The sequence below is a fragment of the Phoenix dactylifera genome, chromosome 17 (assembly GCF_051530095.1).
Source record: "Phoenix dactylifera cultivar Ajwa chromosome 17, Ajwa_hap1_PhDact_Kaust_v1.1, whole genome shotgun sequence".
NCBI lineage: Eukaryota > Viridiplantae > Streptophyta > Magnoliopsida > Arecales > Arecaceae > Phoenix > Phoenix dactylifera.
Genome location: NC_143206.1, coordinates 9,959,385 through 9,978,164, shown reverse-complemented (window position 1 = coordinate 9,978,164; position 18,780 = coordinate 9,959,385). Strand labels below are relative to the sequence as shown.

At 40.2% G+C, this 18,780-nt stretch overlaps 2 protein-coding genes across 2 annotated transcripts in view; one reads left to right on the top strand and one right to left on the bottom strand.

Annotated features, from left to right (window-relative positions):
• NADK1 (NAD kinase 1) overlaps window positions 1-18,478 on the bottom strand; it is a 53,239-nt gene extending 34,761 nt beyond the window's left edge. Inside the window, exons 1-4 of the mRNA XM_008783811.6 lie at window positions 18,241-18,478; window positions 15,410-15,581; window positions 12,152-12,271; window positions 9,418-9,617 (exon numbers count right to left, since the gene is read on the bottom strand). Coding sequence (XP_008782033.4) covers window positions 9,418-9,617; window positions 12,152-12,271; window positions 15,410-15,581; window positions 18,241-18,267 — 519 coding nt within the window. The 5' untranslated portion in view covers window positions 18,268-18,478. The remainder of the gene's footprint in view (window positions 1-9,417; window positions 9,618-12,151; window positions 12,272-15,409; window positions 15,582-18,240) is intronic.
• On the top strand, window positions 5,439-7,598 carry LOC120108832 (uncharacterized). The gene is made up of 5 exons (XM_089928253.1): window positions 5,439-5,556; window positions 5,648-6,564; window positions 6,651-6,801; window positions 6,878-7,008; window positions 7,065-7,598. Exons 1-5 carry the CDS (start codon window positions 5,439-5,441, stop codon window positions 7,596-7,598), a joined length of 1,851 nt encoding a protein of 616 aa, XP_089784379.1.
• Window positions 18,479-18,780: the final 302 nt, after the last annotated feature.

The window sequence follows — 18,780 nt, the reverse complement described above, 5'->3', positions numbered from 1 at the left end:
AGTAGTACTGTAGTACTGCATCAAATTTGCTTCAACTACTGGTTGTAGATAACTCTGTTGAACCTAACTTTCATCTGCTGCTGGTGAAAACCCATTCATGAGCATTGGCAGCAGACTATTGCCTTTGGTTTCTATTGTATCGCTGTGCCAGATTGTCTACACCTTTCAGTATCTAATAGCGTGGTCTCTCATTAGATCTATCAATTGCATCAGCAGATTTATGTCCCCTTTCTGTGGATACTGTGTACCGGTCTTCTCTGCTTAAACCATCAAGATATCACTTATTCTTCTTCCAGTCAGTGCAATTGGGTATTTGTGATGGGACCCTTTGGCGAATGTGATGTTACCTAGACACATGACACAGGCGTCAAGCGTCCAGGTGTCCAAAAGTGTCGAACACAGGATCTTCAAACGGCTGGACATGTGGACACACTCATATCATATAGACAACACTCATATCATACAGACATGTCCTTAAATATGTATGAATTTGTATATAATGAACAATTTATTGGATAAAGCAATTTCATAGAATTCGTAAATTCTTTGACAAATATTATGGTAGCATTTGGCATCACTTCCAGGTTTCAATTTTCAATTTCTTAAAAACTAAAATTGATTTCTACTTTTCTCTAAAAATTGAAAATCCAAACCTTTTTTTGATAGTCACTTTGTGCGGCAATGATAATGCAAACAACGGTGATGGTGTCAGTGGCCAATGGTTGACGGTGGTGGTCAGTGATGATAGCCAGTGGTCGCGGCGGCCAGCAACCAATAATTGATGGTGTGGCCGGTGACCGGAGGTGACCAGCAAGTCGTGGCAAGGGGTAACAGAGGCGCTAGCGGTGATGGCGATAAAGGTGGAGGTGGTGATCATGAGTCATTTTGATCTTTCAAAAAATTTGAAACCAGATTTTTTACTCCACAATTTCTAAAAGCCAAGACAGATTTTTCAACAATTAAAGACAAAAACTAGGTTCCAGAACACAATTTTTGCCTCAGTTTATATGTTTTTGAAAAAAAAATGAAGTTTGTCAACTGAATGCGTTGCCAAACAAGGCCCATGTTATACTTGAAACTTCTTGATATAGGTGTCAAAAGTTGATATATAGCCATGATATCATCAAGGTTTACTGATTTGGAGTGTCAAGCAGTGTCATGAAGTGTCTAGGTGGATAGAGTGTCCAGACATAAAAAAAAAAAATCCAGATTTTTGAAGTGTCTCTATAACACTGGTTGAACAATAATATACATGTTGATACTAACCATTTCGCCTCTTAGAACATATTCTGCTACTTATGTTGTAGACCCTTGTCCAAGGTATGCTATGCCAATACATGAACTCATAGCAATTGTCTGGCGTGGGGTGTTGTGCTGTTCCGGGCCCGTACCCACACAACCAGTGTAGGCGAGGGAGGGGAAAAGGGAGAAGGAAAGCGAGGAACAGAGAGAGGGAGAAGGAGGGAGAGGAATGAAGGGAGAGAGGGAGGGAGGAAGGGTGGGAGAGAGAGGGAAAGGGAAGGGGGGGAGAGAGGCTGAGAGAGCAGAAGAGAGGGCTTTCAAGCCCCCATCCCCGTTCACACGAAAAAAGGGCGCAGTCATGCCGGTCCACAAGCGTTCAGGACAATTCTACCTTCCATGCCCTTGTCTTTACATGATGCGCACACATTGACGCAAGTGGGACTGATAGGATCAGGATCTAATTGTATGGGGTTACAGCGCATGTAGAAGCAAAACGATAACCTAATTTGCATTGTGAAAGCATTAGGTCAAGGATGCATGCGAATAGGAGAAAATAAGAGTGCTTAATACGGTTAGGAATCATGGTATGTTGTACCGGTCGGTACCGGACGTACCGTACCCGTACCGATGGGTACCGGTATCGGTACGCCAATGTCGGTACGCCTGGCGTACCGCGTACTGTGCCGTACCAACACTCGGTACGCCTATACTAGTACGGCACCGGTACGGGGTTCGGTACCGGTACGGCGAACCTTGGTTAGGATAAATCCTATAGAACCCTAAAAAGACCTCTCCTGCCAACAAGGGAATTGAGATTTTCCAGAATTGCCCAAAAAATAATTACAATAAATTTGGATGCAAGAAAAATCGAATAAAAATAGAAAATTAGTTCAACTAAAAGGCTTTAAATCTAAACTAGAACTAGAACCAAAAACAAGAACTAGAAAGTAAACTAATCTAGGATAACTAGATGAATTCTCACTAACCGAAACCCTGGATCTAACCAAAGTCAAACACATCTTTACTAGATTTCCCTCATCTCCATCAACATAGATTCGCATAGAGCATAGGACCTTCTAGAGTCACACTGGAAGATAAATAATGTAATCTCAGGACTCTATCTTGTACATAGTTTATATTTTTTGTTGTTTCTGTGTTTTCCATCCAAAGTCATGTTTAGGCTTGGATTTTCAATTGAGTCATGTACTAGGACTGCCAAGCAAAAAGGATCCACCTAGGTGTGATAGAAAGCCTAACCCAACCACAAATCACTACACTTAAAGGCTTGAGTCTTGGCCTTTCTTCAATGCCCACAGCCATCACTCATCTCTAGAAACAGAGGAGGATGGGTGAAAGTCTTGGAAATAGAATTGTGCATGTTGAATGTATGGAAAAAAAGGAAGAAGGAAGTTAGAAAAGAGAAAAAAATTTAAAAAAAGTTACTGTTCACGTGAACAATAACCCGACCGGAGTTACTGTTCACATAACAGTAATAGGCGGTTGGACGGAAGATAAGGGCTATTGAGGAACTTGTTGGATAAGGATTAATGGAGAAGTTATAGAAACCGTTTTGGAAAATTTTAGAAAGATTGTTCAGTTGTTTTGGCGCTTATAAAAAGAAAGAATAGCAGCCATTAAAAAAAAAAAAAAACCTAGAAAGATGAGTGCCACCGTGGGCAAAGCTCTGAGAAATCCTTTTCTTCTACTTTCATCCTGCTTCTTGACCTGCTTCTTCTTGGAGCCACCTTCTCAACCCCGTCATCCTTCGTCTCGATGCCTAGGTGAAGCGCGGCCTGAAGATTCTCATTGGATTGGAGGAACCAAACTCGCAGAGCTAATTATCCGACTAGATCTATCGCTATCTTCTACCCAACCCTCGTTTCTTTATCTATCAATCATTATCTCTACCAATCAGCATTACCATCGTTGCCATCTATCACATCCTTGGAATCCGAGTTTACTAGCAATATTTTTTATTATTCTATCGTAGTTATTTTTAGTTTGCTATACTAGTTATATTTTATTAATTAGGCTTCATTAATAAGATATCTATTATGTTCTGTTTTATGTTCCCATACCTCTATGATGATTTTTGGGTTGAAGAGAATGTGCTGAAGTGTCTAATCAATTGCACCGTAATTGACTATTATGAAATCAGTCTACACCTATAGTAGTCGATTATAGGTTGCGCCAATCAAGGTGCCTTTGAGTCACATGAAAATTGCAATGGAGTTGCACCATAGTAATTGGAGTCATAGTATTAATAACTCTCATAAAGATTACTCAAAAATTTCAATTCTATTCACCATGTTGCAAAGAGGGGGTTGTTTTGGGGGCATTTATAAGTATAAGTCACCATGTTGCTCCTTGGACACCTATAAATCAAGTGCCTCCACATATTCATGCACAACTAAGGTATGTCGTACTGGTCCGTACCGGCCTCCACAGATTCATGCACAACCAAGGTATGTCGTACCGGTCCATACCGGCCGGTACGAACCGATCCGGCCTGGGACCGATACCAGATCAGCATGAAATCCGGTACCGAAAACTTATCGTTGGCGAACCGGTACGTGGCCGGTACGAGACCGGTATGCGGAACCCCAAAATTCGGCCATTCAACGGGACCGGTACAGGCCGGTACAGGACCGGCACGGACCTGTACCGTACCGATCCAGGGCGCCACCGGTATCGGTACGGCAAACCTTGCGCACAACCATTAATTTTGGCTTCCCCAGTGTCGCACATGATGCTTTGGTGATACTCCTTTGGCCTTTGCACAAATCTTGAGGTAAGGATATTTATCAGCGTGCATAACTCATGCTTGCACACAACATACACAAACACAGGTCTGCAGCGACCCCTACACATGGATAGATATAGATTTATGTGTTTACATATAAGCATATCCATGTTGTCTTTTTATGATTATCTAATGATAGGTCGATACACATTAAGGTTTGTTGTACCCAAGGTCTGCTGAACCGACCTGTACCAATCGGTTCAGCCCGTACCGGACCGGTACATGCATCTAACCGGTGCGAACCGGCTCGGTTGGCACCGGTACATGTTCGAACCGGTGCGAACCGCTCGGTTCGCACCGGTATGAGCTGGAACTGGTGCGAACCGAGCCGGTTCGCACCGGTTCGGTGCTGGATTTTAGTGCCAGCGCTGTGGAACTTTGAAGTGCCACAGCGCTGGCCGGAGGCACTTTCAAAAGTGCCACACTGTGGCACTTTCAAAGTGCCGGTTTGTGCGGCACTTCAAATGAAAGTGCCACACTGCGGCACTTCGAAAGTGCCGGTGCGGCAGTTCGTGCGGCACTTCGAAAGTGCCGCACTGTGGCTCACAGTGGCACTTTTCAAAGTGCCACAGTGCCTCAAGCCCTCAACGGTTGGCTATAAAAGCCGACCGAATGCTAAAGCCAAATCCATCAGCTTAGGTGAAGGAAAGGCAGAGAGAAAGGAGGAGGAAAAGAAGAGAAAGGCAAAGACAAAGGCATGAAAAAAAATTAGAAGGGTCGGAGAGCGTCGTTTTTCTTGAAGAAAAATCCAGCAAAAACTAAATAAGGTAAAATTTCTTTCCCCTACATTGTTTTTTAATATTTCATTTAATTTGCTTAAAAAAATTAAGTCAAAAATTGCCAAAAAATAGGACATGATTCAATGATTCCATTTCGTCTTGAATTTTTTATATGTTGTCGATATATGGACGATGTTAATGGTGACATTAGCTTTGTTTTTACAGAATTTATATAATTTATAATTTAATTAAAAAATTAATTTTTAATTAAAAAATAAAAATTGAAAAAAAATAATGTGGTCGTAGGAATGGAGCCATCAAGGAGAGGGCAACCCCAAAAGCGTAATATTGGCTGGGAGCATGGAAAGATGCTCGGTGAACGGCACCAATTTCAGTGCAATTATTGCCACAAGTGCTTCAAAGGAGGAGGGGTAACCAGATTAAAGCAGCACTTAGCCAGTAATTCTCGTGAGATATCTGCATGCTCGGAGTGCCCACCGAGCACCCGTCAGCTGATGAGGAAAAATCTCGCTGAGATCAAAGCAGCCAAGGAGAGGGCTGCCAAGCAGAAAGCGGAGGTGGAACGCCAAGCTGCAGAAGCACCTTCCTATCACTTGATGGAGTCACAGAAGGTCGAGGGTCCAGATGAGGAGGAGGCATAGATCCAGGCTACCATGCGGGCGAGTCTGGATGATTGGTGGCAGCAGGAGGAGGTGGCGAGGCATCGGCTCGATTTGGGCCCTCGTTTTTCGAGTCGGGCGCCGGTTCTGGTGGAAGCAGACAAGATCCAAAGTTTCAAAGGACAACCTCAGTCAGGAAGGGCGAGGGCAGAGGACGTAGCCGAATTGCATCTATCCTGGGTGGTTTTGGTGGCCGAAAGAAGTCTTCCGGAGGGATCCACCAGGTGCGTCAATCCATGACGTAGATCCGCATGCCTTCCCCAAGAGAGATTCGAAGCAGCAAAGGGTAGACACAATGTGGAAGAAGGAGAAGAAGAAGGATATGTGGCGAGCTATTGGATCCTGGTTCCACTTCAGCTGCATTCCAGCGAATGCTGCAGACAATACAAACTACAAGTCTGCCATTTCTGCCATACAGTCTGCCGGTCCCGGTGTCGATCCTCCAGGCCCGAAGGACATCTACGATGAGCTTCTTGACAACAATAAGGAGGAGCTAGAGAATTGGATTGGCTCATATAAGAGCAAGTGGCCCACATATGGGCTCACTCTGATGTGTGATGGTTGGACCGGTCCGACAAAGCGGGCCATCATCAACTTTCTGACATACTGTGATACGAAGACCTTCTTCCACAAGTCAGTTGATGCTTCGGATAAGGTGCACAACGCCTCATACATCCTCAAACTTATGGAGGAGGTGATTGATCAGATTGGAGAGGAGAATATCGTGCAGATCGTCACTGATAACGGGCCGCAATATAAGTTGGTCGGGCAGGTCTTGATGGAGCGGCGACCACAAATTTTCTGGACCCCATATGCTGCACATTGCATCGACCTCATCTTGATGGACATTGAAAAGATCCGTAGGGTGCAACATATGGTGGAGATAGCCCAACGCATCACCAGGTATATTTATAGCCATACTTGGGTTCTTTCATTAATGAGAAAGTATGCAGGGGGAGAAATTCTTAGACCAGGAGTCACACGGTTTGCTATGAATTACATTGCACTTGATAGCCTTATCGAAAAGAAAGAAGCCCTACGTCAAATGTTTGTCAGTCCCGAGAGGCAGGAAAGTAGATATGCCCAGGCCGGCACTGAAGAAAGTAGAATGGAAGACTTGGTAAACAGGCAGTCATTCTGGCAGCGGGCCAATGCGATAGTCAAGGCTATCAAACCATTATATCAAGTGCTGCGGGCCATGGATAGCGAGAGGTACCCCCAGATGGGCTTTTTTATCACATGATGGAGAAGGCAAAGGCTCAGATCATGGAGGCAGATGTAGCCCATGCCCAGGAGTACATCGACATCATTGAGCAGCGGTGGGGAGCCCAAATGGATAGGGAATTGCATCTAGCAGGTAAGCGATAATATTGATAATTATACTGATTGATATATTTGTATAATTATACTAAGATGGTATCATCTATGTGCAGCATACTATCTGAATCCCCGATTTCAGTACGAGAGTGGAATTGGTATGGATGATGAACTTCTTCATGCTCTGCGTAATGTTATTTATAAGATGGAGCCTGATCTAGAAGTCGCCGCGTCATGTATAGAAGAGGTACCTGTGATTTAGTAACATATGTAATTATCTTCAATATTTTTGCAGCTGAATGGTGGATTCATTTTGGCGGATCCGCCAAAAATCTTAAGCGGATAGCTATCCGGATCCTCTCCCAAACGGTCTCCTCGAGTGGCTGTGAGCGCAATTGGTCCACCTTCGGCCTCATCCACAGCAAACAGAGGAACCGTTTGACACAAAAGCGCCTCAACAACCTAGTTTATGTGCACTACAATCTGCGGTTGAGGCTAAAATGCATTCAGGAGGAAGTGGAGCTCAAGTATGCAGATCCCATCTATAGGACTTTTACAGATGATAATGATAATCCTATGCTCGACTGGCTTGCGGCCCAGCAGCACGAGCCCGAGCTTGATGAGCCAGGATCGCCTCGACGACCAGCCAGCATCATAGCCACCAAGGCTATGGTCGATCCACAGCAATGGGCTGAGCGCAACATTCCACGCACTCCTACAGCTGATATGACGTGGCTAGAGGGGAGCCAGTCACCGCATGACTGGTACGATGCTTCAGTTCAGAGAGATGATCCTCTCATGCGAGGACGAGGACGCTCTAGTATCCAGTCGACTTGATCAGGAGGACGTCAATCCCAGCAAAGAAGAAAAGGAAAGGAAAGGGCCCCAATGGAGAGTGTCAAGGAGGAGACTTGGACCAACAGCGATGAAGGTTCTAGTGGTGATGAATCTACTAACCATGGAGAAAGTGGAGGACAGTATGGTACTACTTATGAGACACAGCCGGAGGAAGATTTTCGATACACCGGTGAGTCTCAGTTTACGCATGCTACACAAGATACGGATCACGGTAGGCCGTCTGATATAGGCCGGTCGGATACCATTGCATATCGAAGAAGAGCTCCTCGAGGTCGTTCAAGAGGCCAGGATGCAGCTGTAGATGACCTCCCATGTGGAGTCGGATCCATTGATGTATCAAGTTCCGAGTCTTCCTATTATCCGGGGCCTCAGCCAGCCTATGGATATGGTGCATCGGAGTCATCTTCCGGTGGCTACTACCCTGCGCAGCCTGAAGGGTCTTACGGGTCGGATTTTGGTGCTGGCATATTCCATATGGGCTCCTTATCAAGACACCTCTCAGAGCCAGAGCTTCAGCGAGAGATCCGAGAGTTCTTATGACCCGACGCGCATTCCTCGAGGATTGAGCATATAAGACTACAATGCCGCTTGGTTAGAGGGATGGGTTGATCTGCTTCCATATTATGCTGATGATCCAGATATTGACGAGAAGCATCGCCACTCGACCCGATTTTAGATATACGAGAGTGCTTTAATGTATGTAATTGATTGTATCTTAATTTGAAAATATTTTATGTTCTTCATCTCATTATTTGAACAATTTGGAAGTAATAAGTTACATCATCTAGTTTTAACCTTAAACCTAAATATAAAAACATCAAAAAAAATCCAAAAGTGAAAGAACTCTAAAAAAAACGACGATGGGGTCGAAACCAGGCCGAATGTGCCCTATCGGTACGGTATCGGTTCGGCACCAGTACCGTACCGTTATCGGAGCCGACCGGTACGTCGGTACCATCGGTACTGCGAACCTTGGTTGTACCAATACCTTATTGGTACAATATGGTTCAATACAGTACAACCCCATATCGACACATGGTACGCTATTGAAGAAGAGATAGCAATTGTGTGATACATTGGTACAATACTTTATCAAGGCCCATTATCACACAGGTACAATACGATATGCCTGGTACCAAGTAAGACAAAACAAGACATACTATCATATATGGAATCAAGGTTCGCCGTACCGGTACCGAACCCCGTACCGGTGCCGCATTAGTATAGGCGTACTGAGTGTCGGTACGGTACCATACGTTCGGTAATGACCGTACCGACATTGGTGTACCGATACCGGTGCCCATCGGTACAGGTACGGTACGCTCGGTACCGATCGGTACAGCGAACCTTGTATGGAATAGCCTTAAATAGTTCAAAATTAAGCATGCAATACAAATAGTAATTAAAAGAAACTCCCTTATTTTCTTATTTACCATCTCTTTAGCTGTTTAGCATACTATTTTGAACTTCGTAAGGAAAGACTCACCAGTCACCAGTCTTTACAATTCTAACAAAACATATAAGAAAATGGTGCTAGATATCTTTTCTCAAATGGCATAATAATGTAAATTATATTTGATTGAAATCATGACAAATTATTGATGTCTCGCAGAAATTTCTACATGAAAGTTGTCATGCAGCAAAATTTACCTATAATTGAAAAATAGTTGTAAAATAATAGCAGAGACTCATAACAAATAATTAGAATGACCATGGATAAGGAAATATTAAAGGTAGAAAGCTTAAAGAAGCTAAGCTAAGAGAAAAAGTGAAGAACCACAAAATATCCCAAACTTACCTTTCTCGCAACCCTTCTGCCAGCTAATTTGGAGTTTGCATTCATGTCTTCATCCCTAAGAATCTCGTGCGAACAAATGCCATGCTTTCCGCAACATTTTTCACTTTGTTCCATGGTGGGATTTTGTACCATTAATTGACTGGATGAATTGTCCAGCTTTAAATCTTTAGAAAGATTATGACAACCTTCCAATGATAGTGCTACAAGACAAGGAAGGAACCATTTACATGTTAATGGGTGCTCCTGATAACGGCAAAAAAACAGGACTATACTAAATGGAAACATTGTATCGCTCAAATAGCATATCAGAACTTAAATGTCGTTCTTGTCATGTGGACTGTTCTTCACAGTTTTTCGATATAGCAAAGACATAAATATCCCGACCTCCCTACAATAATGTGGTTGGAAAGAGATCATACCCATAAACTGTAACTACAAAGATATGATATTAAAGAAAGAAAAGGCAATAGTGAAATACATAGGATGCTCACTTCAACATGTTTGCCTATATCAGTTTGATCCAAACTTCATACATAAATAGATAGTTGTTTTGCCTTCACAATTAAAAAGATCAATGCATGATAAATGCATCTTGACTAATTCCTTAATAAGGTAATAATAACCCCAATAGCCTGAGGCAGTTATCTAGTCAGCCTTTGGGTGGAATGTAACCATACATTTTTTAATAAATCATGAAATGAGACAGTGGGATTAAACTCATACATCACAGGGGCAAAGAGATGGATCAATTGCTCCTCCTTGTCCATCACTTAAGGTTTGGCCACAGGAATGTCCTCCTGGGAACCTGCCACTCTCAATAGTCCATAAAGTGATAAAAAGTTTAAGGACGCATTTACATCTCTCCATACATAAAAAGGCCCATAGTCCCCTGGGATAAGATAGGTAGTATATCAAATTTATAACTGAATTAATGAACCACAACAGTACAAATCTGACCACATAAAACATTTAAAAAATAATTGCTACTATTTATACATGATAGAAAACAATTATTAGTACTTTTTAGTATCTACAGTATTGTATATTTGATCAACGCTCTAACCTTATGTGGACATTCGCAAGTGAAAGATCCCCTGATCTACATCTAATTTGCATCCAAAAACAACTCAGTCACCTCAATGTGTTCCAATTATAAATAGAAGCCACTTACAAAGCACAGCCCCAGAGACTACAGTGAACCTTCAATATAGTTGCTTGATTGCTTCTATTGTTAGTTTCATCTTGATTGATTCTCAAGTTTTCAGCATAAGATAGAACAATGCATCGTTCTAAAATTATGGTTCAAGAAATATGCAGTCTACCTCTTTTGACATTTTTACTACAACACTATATGCCTAGCCTTATCCACAACTATAAACATTTCAAGTATAAGGAATCAAAAGACTATCCCTCCATGTATACTATGCAAAATGGGACCTCGATGGCCTCTCATGTTAGTGCTCAAACGGACCCATAATCATGAATGCCTTTAATGACGTCTCCCAATGCTTCTGGTTTGAGATTAAGAACATTCTGGAATTGCCCAAAATTTTCAGATTTTGGGAAAATAAGAAACCTAAGAACAGCTCTATGGTTGAGCATTATTGCCATAACAGACAAGTGAACACCTAAGACTTTTATACTCTTGAAATATTTTAGAATCAAATGAATGACAGCCCATTTTTCATTTTCTCTAATTGGCACTCCTAAGATCTAGCAAAAAAAGGGTTATCTATCCACATATGCACTATTCAGTTGACATCTCTATCGCCCCTCTGTCATTAGATAATGGTGCAATTGCATGTGCAGGTATATTGCAAAGAGGCAAAATGATCAAGACCATCTGGTTCTCACTAACAAGGGAAGAGAACAACTTCAAAGTGGTGGGCTATCATATGAAACCACAAGCAGTATTTTGAAACCAGTGCCTCTTGTCGTGATAATTCAGGTACTTGAATTGGCAGTTGGCAAGCATATTAGATGATGTATAATGTGAACATTATAGTGTGCAGACATAGCCTCAAGCCCTTTGTATAAGTTGACATAGTTTCAACAACAAAGATGAGAAAGTGAGAAAGAGTGAAAGAGAGAGAGCACTAGTCTAGGCTACAGTTGAGTGGATCTCCACTCAAATCCGATCGGGTCTAAATTGAATGATGAGAGCCGGCATCGATAATCCAAACTGTTGGATGTGATCTACTACCTTTAAATTGCTTACATACCAAAAATGTGATTTGGAGACGACTAGCCTATGTATCAAGTGGTCCAAAAATAGACAGTCTAAATAACACTAAATTATAGATTTTTTTTTTTAATCACTTGATGCATAGGTTACGGGTCTCCAAATCACATGATTTTTTATATGTAAGTAGTTTAAATATAGTAGATCATATCCAACTACTTGGATCATTAATTTGGGATCTCCATTGTCCTATGTATATCTCACCAGATCTGAGTGGAGATCTACTCAAGTGTAGCCAAGTCCAACTATACACACACACACACACATATATATATAATTACAAAGCCGGTAGTTAGATACATCTAAAAAACACATGTTTCTTTGGTGTAGAAAGTATAAAAAGAAATGAATTGTAAAAAAAGTTCCCATAGAGATTACACATTTATCTTGACTATATATATATATATATATATATATATATATATATATATATATATATATATATATATATATATATATATATAAGGAGTATTTCCTGGATCAATAAGTTACCTTTATTCCTAAGCTGCAGGTTGTGCGCTCTCTCCAATTCATATTTACGCTTCCATTCAGCTGCCTCTGCTTGAGCAGCAGCCTTTCCTTCTGCAACGCGTCTTAATGCCTTTGCAACAGCTAACCATTACAAAATTGCATAAGTCATAGAACAGATATATAGATAAATACAGGCAACCAAACACAGCCAGCACATTATAAATAAATAGATAGATAGATAGATAAAGGATCAAATGGGAAGGTAAATGTTGTATAAAATAATTCAAGAGATTCCATTTTCAAACTCGATATGAAAAGCAACAACAAGGATATACAAGATAAAGAAAATATTCAAGCTTCTCGGAATCGCAGAAATCTTCAAAAATAACAGACTTGGAAAAACAGTATGGCCTATTATCAAAGATAAGTACCAACAACATGAGACCTTTTAGATCCTCTTCAGCAAAGCAAAGATGTAATTTTTTTAAAGCCACGGACTGTATGCTTCTTTTGCATATCAATGATAAAACCAATCCTTTTATCTGAACTGGAAAAAAAGTTGTTAGATTAAACATATAAATTTATGATAATAATGGATTTCATCTAGATTAAAGTCTAGAGTAATTGGCTAATTATTTTTATTTTTTTATTTTCTGCTGTTATTAGTTATATCAGAGAAGCAAAAATGGTTTAGAATATAATATTTGCGATATATGTTTTGCTTTCCCTTCCAAAGCCAAACTTGATATAGACTTGTTTGCAAGGATCGCCGAACCGGTACCGGTAGGCCACTGGACCGGTTCGGTACCGGTTCAGACCCGTTCGGACCGGTACCGAACCGGTCGCCTTAACACAGCGCGCGCATCTAGTACCGGCCGATTCCGGCCAGTTCATGGGGCCGGAACCGTTTTTTAACGCTGAACCGACCGGTTCGGTACGGGCTGAATTGGTTGGTACATTCCTTGCTTGTTTGTCTTAGGAATTGATTTTCACACAAGTCAAAGGGTAAATGTTAGGAAAACATGAAATATCTACTAAATTTTCTGTTCTCGATCAAGCCAATCTAATGGAAGTAACATCAGAACATCTTGATCCCATTAATCCCTTGAAGTGCCAATAGACATGCATTACACAGCATGCTGCATACTGTGTCAGTGCCTTGCTAGCATATGACACTAGCATGGTACTGGACCTACTGGTCATGTGTTAGTTCTTGGCAAGCACTAATGCCAATATGCCTCAATCCATGCTTTTCCGATTCAGTTGGAATAACCAATGATATATAAAAAATTGATCTAGGACCAACACTCATAGCCAAGCACTATAAAGAAAACTCACACTTATGAATCATATTATGAACAAGAAAATCGTGTGTTTAATTAAAATAATATCCTACTCACTTTTAGTTCAGATCCGATAACAATTCAATTGCATGTGTGCACTAATAGCACAAACATGCTACAAATTTTTCTTCTGAAAATTATTTATGTATTATTTTTAATAACTAGTTTATTCTGAAAAATATAGTTTCATGAAAATATATATTAAAAAATATTGTTGCATGTTGATCCATAATCTTCAACATATCCAAATTTCATGCCAAATGAAACCCTGCTATCTAGGCTGGTACCAGGTGACCCGGCTAGCAAACCAGGCTGATCCCAACTAACTCCACCTGAGATAGATGAGACATCCCAAGTTATAAAAAAAATGGTGTCCTAAGGGTGTCCTGGTTTCCATTCTCTTAGTGGAACGGTATGATACCAGCAAGACAGACAGGTACCATTGAGATTGGAATCCTTGCATATCATGTTATTATACAGATTTGATCCTCCATATCAGATCTCATGAATAATATGGCAAGTATAGCCAACATTATTTTATTCAACTAAATACCTTCTTTTTACGTATTCACGAGACTTGCAATATAAATCATATTGCTGGTGCAAATGATTGAATTGCTAGACGGAGATCACTTTAAAGTGGTGATACCAAGTTAGTTAGATCATGGTAAATTATGATGGAGAAGAACTATATGCAGAAGGGAGGGATAAAGAAGTATTATTAGAAATATTTACATTTATAGTTTATGTATACACTTGCAACTAACAAATAGTAGAAACCACCTTATGTGTACTTCAGGATCTATGGTCTCACTATTTGCCTTTCTTATGTTTCTAGCCATCAAAGGAACTTGCAAACTTTGTCTCTACTAGCATGGTAACAACTGCAGATTATAAAGAAAATGGATGATAAAATTGGAGTAGGAAATAAAATGGAAACTATAGTTCCTCAATCTGGCAGTCTCAATGATATCTTCTACTATATATAATGGGAATTCCTCGCAATCCAGCACTTTCGAGACATTTTGCATTATACAAGTGGCTCCCATCACTTCCTCTAATACATGTCACTCTTCTTTTTCTCAAAGGTAATTGACAATTTTGTATGAAGATAATTGATTCCATTAAACCTGCACTAATCCCTATAAATCTTGGTGCTAATCTTCTTGCTTCCCATTTTTTCATTCAAACACAATCTTCCTATTTTTTAACCCTCTCTCTTTCTATCTCTAGTTCTCAGACATACTACAAAAAAAAAGAAGCTCTAATCCCCTTAACTCCAAGTATTAATCCCCCCCTTTTTTTCTTGTCCTTTTACAGCTACCTCACCTATGTCCCACTAACTCAACCTCCATAGAAAAGGAAGAAACAAGTTCACAACATCACTACTGAACCTTGTACCAATACCATCTTGGTAAAGTGGCAATATGCCCGGTACAGGGTCAATTCGGCATATCAATACTTGGTACACCCCCTATACCACCTATCGGTTCGGTAAGAAGTATGGTAATGTATGCCCAATATGCATTGGTATGGACCAGTACAGCAAACCATGGCAACAAGTGCATCATTAGAACACCAAGCCCAAGGTTGCATGGCCTCTATCACCACAAAAAAGTACCCAAAAACTGAGTATAATCCTATTAACTCCCAAAAGACTGCAAGCTGTGGATCTCTCTCTCCAATATACAGCACAAGCCTCTATTTTCATTAGTGGATGCACTAATATGCAGTCATACCATGCCACTGAAACTACCATTTATAAAGTTATGAAATCATGAAATCTGTGAACATTTATTACTTCACAGAAAACAAATGTGTTTATTTTATGGTTAACTATTCAACACCCATTGTGCTATTAAATAATTGCATCAGCCTATTCTGATAACATCAACAAATCACATTACATATAAAATTGAATATGGAACCGGCTTACTCCTCAAAGCCTCTGAGAACTCAACAAGATGGTCATCAGACGTCCTAAAGGGTGGTTGATGAAGATATTCATAGATGGCCTTTTCTGAATCAAAGGCAGGAGTCGGATCCGAAAAACCATTCTCCTCTGCATGTGAGCAGGCTACATCAAGGTTCACCTTATCAACTGATACCTGTTTCAAGGAGAATCTTTTTTAAGATTGGGGCTTGGCATGAAACATCATCACATCAAGAGGAACCAAATGCAGGTTCACTAAACTACAAAAAACTCCAACAAAAGATACTTGCCTGTAATATCTGTCAAAGCATAGAATGTAATAATACATCAAAATGTAAAAAAAAAAAAAAAAAATCATTCAGTATTACAATCAAAATAGTAGGGAAAAAAGAAGGAATTTTGCTATGTTCTCTACCATACAATAATACCATATGTGAAATAAATAGTGATAATCTAAATATTTTTGAAAGATAAAAGAATAGCTACTTTATCTAAAAGTGTACATATTCTCAAAGAGCACTTTCAACCTAAGATTTCTTTCTTATACAACCTAATTTAATAATAAAAGAGAAAATTCATTTAATTTTGTCTAATCTTTCTTTTGTTTATACAATCTAGATGCAAATTATCTCAAAATATAAATGGTAGAAAAGCATGATGCTCGACCCAAATATAAATAAAACATATATTCTAGACTGATATAAAACCAAAACCACGTCCAAAGAATTACTTAAAGAAGAAATACAAGAGACAGCCAGTCCTTAAAGAAGATTGAATATGCCCATAAGATTGACCAAAGTTTCAGGAATATATATGTTTGTATGTATGTATGTATGTATGTATCTATGTCTGTATGGAAACAAGCTCGGCAGTTCCATTAACAATAAAATATAAATCGTCTTGTAAATGCATATTGTATCATAAATGAATGGTGCACTACATGAATGAATAGTTGAAAGTTGAAACAATATAATTTGAGTCTGGTGTGTGTACAGAAAATCATTTCAAAATGCGTAGTGACGAGGAAGCAAAGAAATAGCATAAACATGCTGATGATGTCCGAGCAAGAGGAAAGGGAGGAGTCAGGGTCAAACTATAAAAGCCAGCAGAGTGGAATATGAAGTAAAAGATTGGTCACATTGATTAGGATGATGACAACTGTCCAAATAACAATGAAGAAAATAGATGATCGACAGCTGGAGATATTGGAGAAGGAGCTGGTGCCACTTTAGGATGACGAGGACCATCCAAAGGACGATTCCATGTCCAATAAGTGTTGGCTTCTGTGAATTTTAAACTTGATTTTATATCATCAATGCACTGCTTGTTGCAGTTGTCTATGTTTAATTGCAAGTGGAGGATGCCCAGAAACTAAATTGGCATTGTTAGACACTAGTAATCAGTGACAACAACGGGCTCAGGTCTTTGTGGTTTGAGTTTTGCCACATGCATAGATCTTTTGCTCATCTCAAGCATAAAAAGGCAATGCAACTATTTGTATTTGATTGTTGGAGGTAAGGATGCAAGCTCCCGGCAACTACTCTGTAATTATGGAAGTTAAACAGCTAAGCAGTGTCATACTCTCTTCCATCTTCAACATTCATACATTTTATGCATTTAGATGAACCATTAACATTTAAGATTAGAAAAATTATTTAAAATTAGAAAAATTAGAACCATTAACATTTAACTGGTCGCAAGCGCCTCGAGCGCTGGGGAGTCTTTCATTGTGCCCTTCCCCGGGACCGCTTGCTCCGATCGTTATCAAAATCGACCAGTTTGTATAAAATAATGATTACAAAGAATTAACTGTTGAAACAAAAGATTCGCTATTTGGAAGATATATTTTAATCAATATGGGACATGGAAAATATATTTTAGTAAATATGGCACAGTACGCCATCTCGGTAAAGAGCCCTATACCGGTGCTACTCTGTTATTGTGTCAGTATGTCCAGTATGGGACCAATTCGGTAGACCGACACTCGATATGTTCCACGGTACCGGTACTGAAACGATACAATACATACCATCCAGTTCGGTACAATACGTACCGTCCGATTTGGGAATGATACGTACCGTCCGATTCGGTATGCCATGGTGTACCTTGTAATATGGGACATAATGCAGTCATGAACTCTAGGAGTAAAGGATAGAAGACATATGTGGCATATTATCATATAGACAATGGATGAGAATTAGTGTTAATATCACGAGGAACTCTAGGAGTAAAAGGATAGAAAACATATGTCCGCTCACCCACCACACACAACACATATGCATGCACGTGCACATGCACATGGGCTCAAGCTCATACGTTAGTTTCTACTTTCTTTTTTGGAGGCTTTTTTCTCAGAATTGTGGCAAAATCCGCTTTGTTTCTTGAAAACTAATAAACAAGCCCTGAACTGCTCAAATCATGAGAAGCATAACAGTTTAGAATTAGACCATGCGAGTTGGTTGGATGACTCCTTTTGCCCAAACTTGTAATTTAAACAAACACATTTTGTCCTGAAAAAGCATTTCAAAGACCATCTTTTTTTTCCTAATTGCCGTACTCATTCTCTCGCATTCTCCATATCATCCATCTCCTGACCAAGAAACCTTGGCTTCTTAAACCTCGAACTAGTCTTCCATCAAAAGATTTCCGTAATTTTAACAGAATTCCAAAGCCTCAAAAAGCCACCATTAATCCAATTCAGTCCTTCCAGCAATCAAGAAACTATATTAAAAGTTCAAAACTAACGGAACAGAGAGCAAGAAAAGCCAAAGGAAACAGATTTCAATCAATCACCAATCCAAACAAGATTGGAATGCCAACCAACGATTACAAACCTTTGGATTTGAATTTTGATGAGACATGGCGGGAGGAGGATGCGGAAGTGCGGCACGGCGGATCGCCAAAACCTCCTCCCTCGGCCTCGGCTGGTGATTCTCTGGGGTGGTTCGGCGGACAGAGGAGGGCTTCAAAGAAGAATGGGGACGGGGAGGGGAGCTACCGGAAGAACCACGCCGATTCGGTCTATTAAGTAGTTGGATTTTCTCCTATTTTATTTCCTTTTTTTTTATTTTCAATACGAGGGGGTGAGGGGAGTCGGCTTGATGGGAGAGAAGGGGGCCCACTGGCGTAACTGCGGAGCACGAGCCTCTTGATGAGCGAGGGCCTCACGTCACGTGATCCGGCCCTTCCGGTCAACGCGGAGAAAGGGAAGGCCTTTTAGCCATTTATGACGAGCATTAATGATTAATCCCATTCCCTCCCCACTAATATTCCCGTGAAAAATTGTAAGAAATTGCTGAAAGCATTAATAAAAAGATTTCTATACCAAAAAAAAAAAAAGTGCTATTGAAATTTCCTGTGAATTTATTTTTTTA

Bases quoted from the DNA above. Each gene is read 5' to 3' on its own strand.
- LOC120108832 (XM_089928253.1), top strand. From the start codon at position 5,439: ATGCGGGCGAGTCTGGATGATTGGTGGCAGCAGGAGGAGGTGGCGAGG. The intron at 6,565-6,650 runs GTAAACAGGCAG...GGCCATGGATAG, and splicing joins AAAGTAGAATGGAAGACTTG to CGAGAGGTACCCCCAGATGG. The intron at 6,802-6,877 runs GTAAGCGATAAT...ATCTATGTGCAG, and splicing joins TAGGGAATTGCATCTAGCAG to CATACTATCTGAATCCCCGA.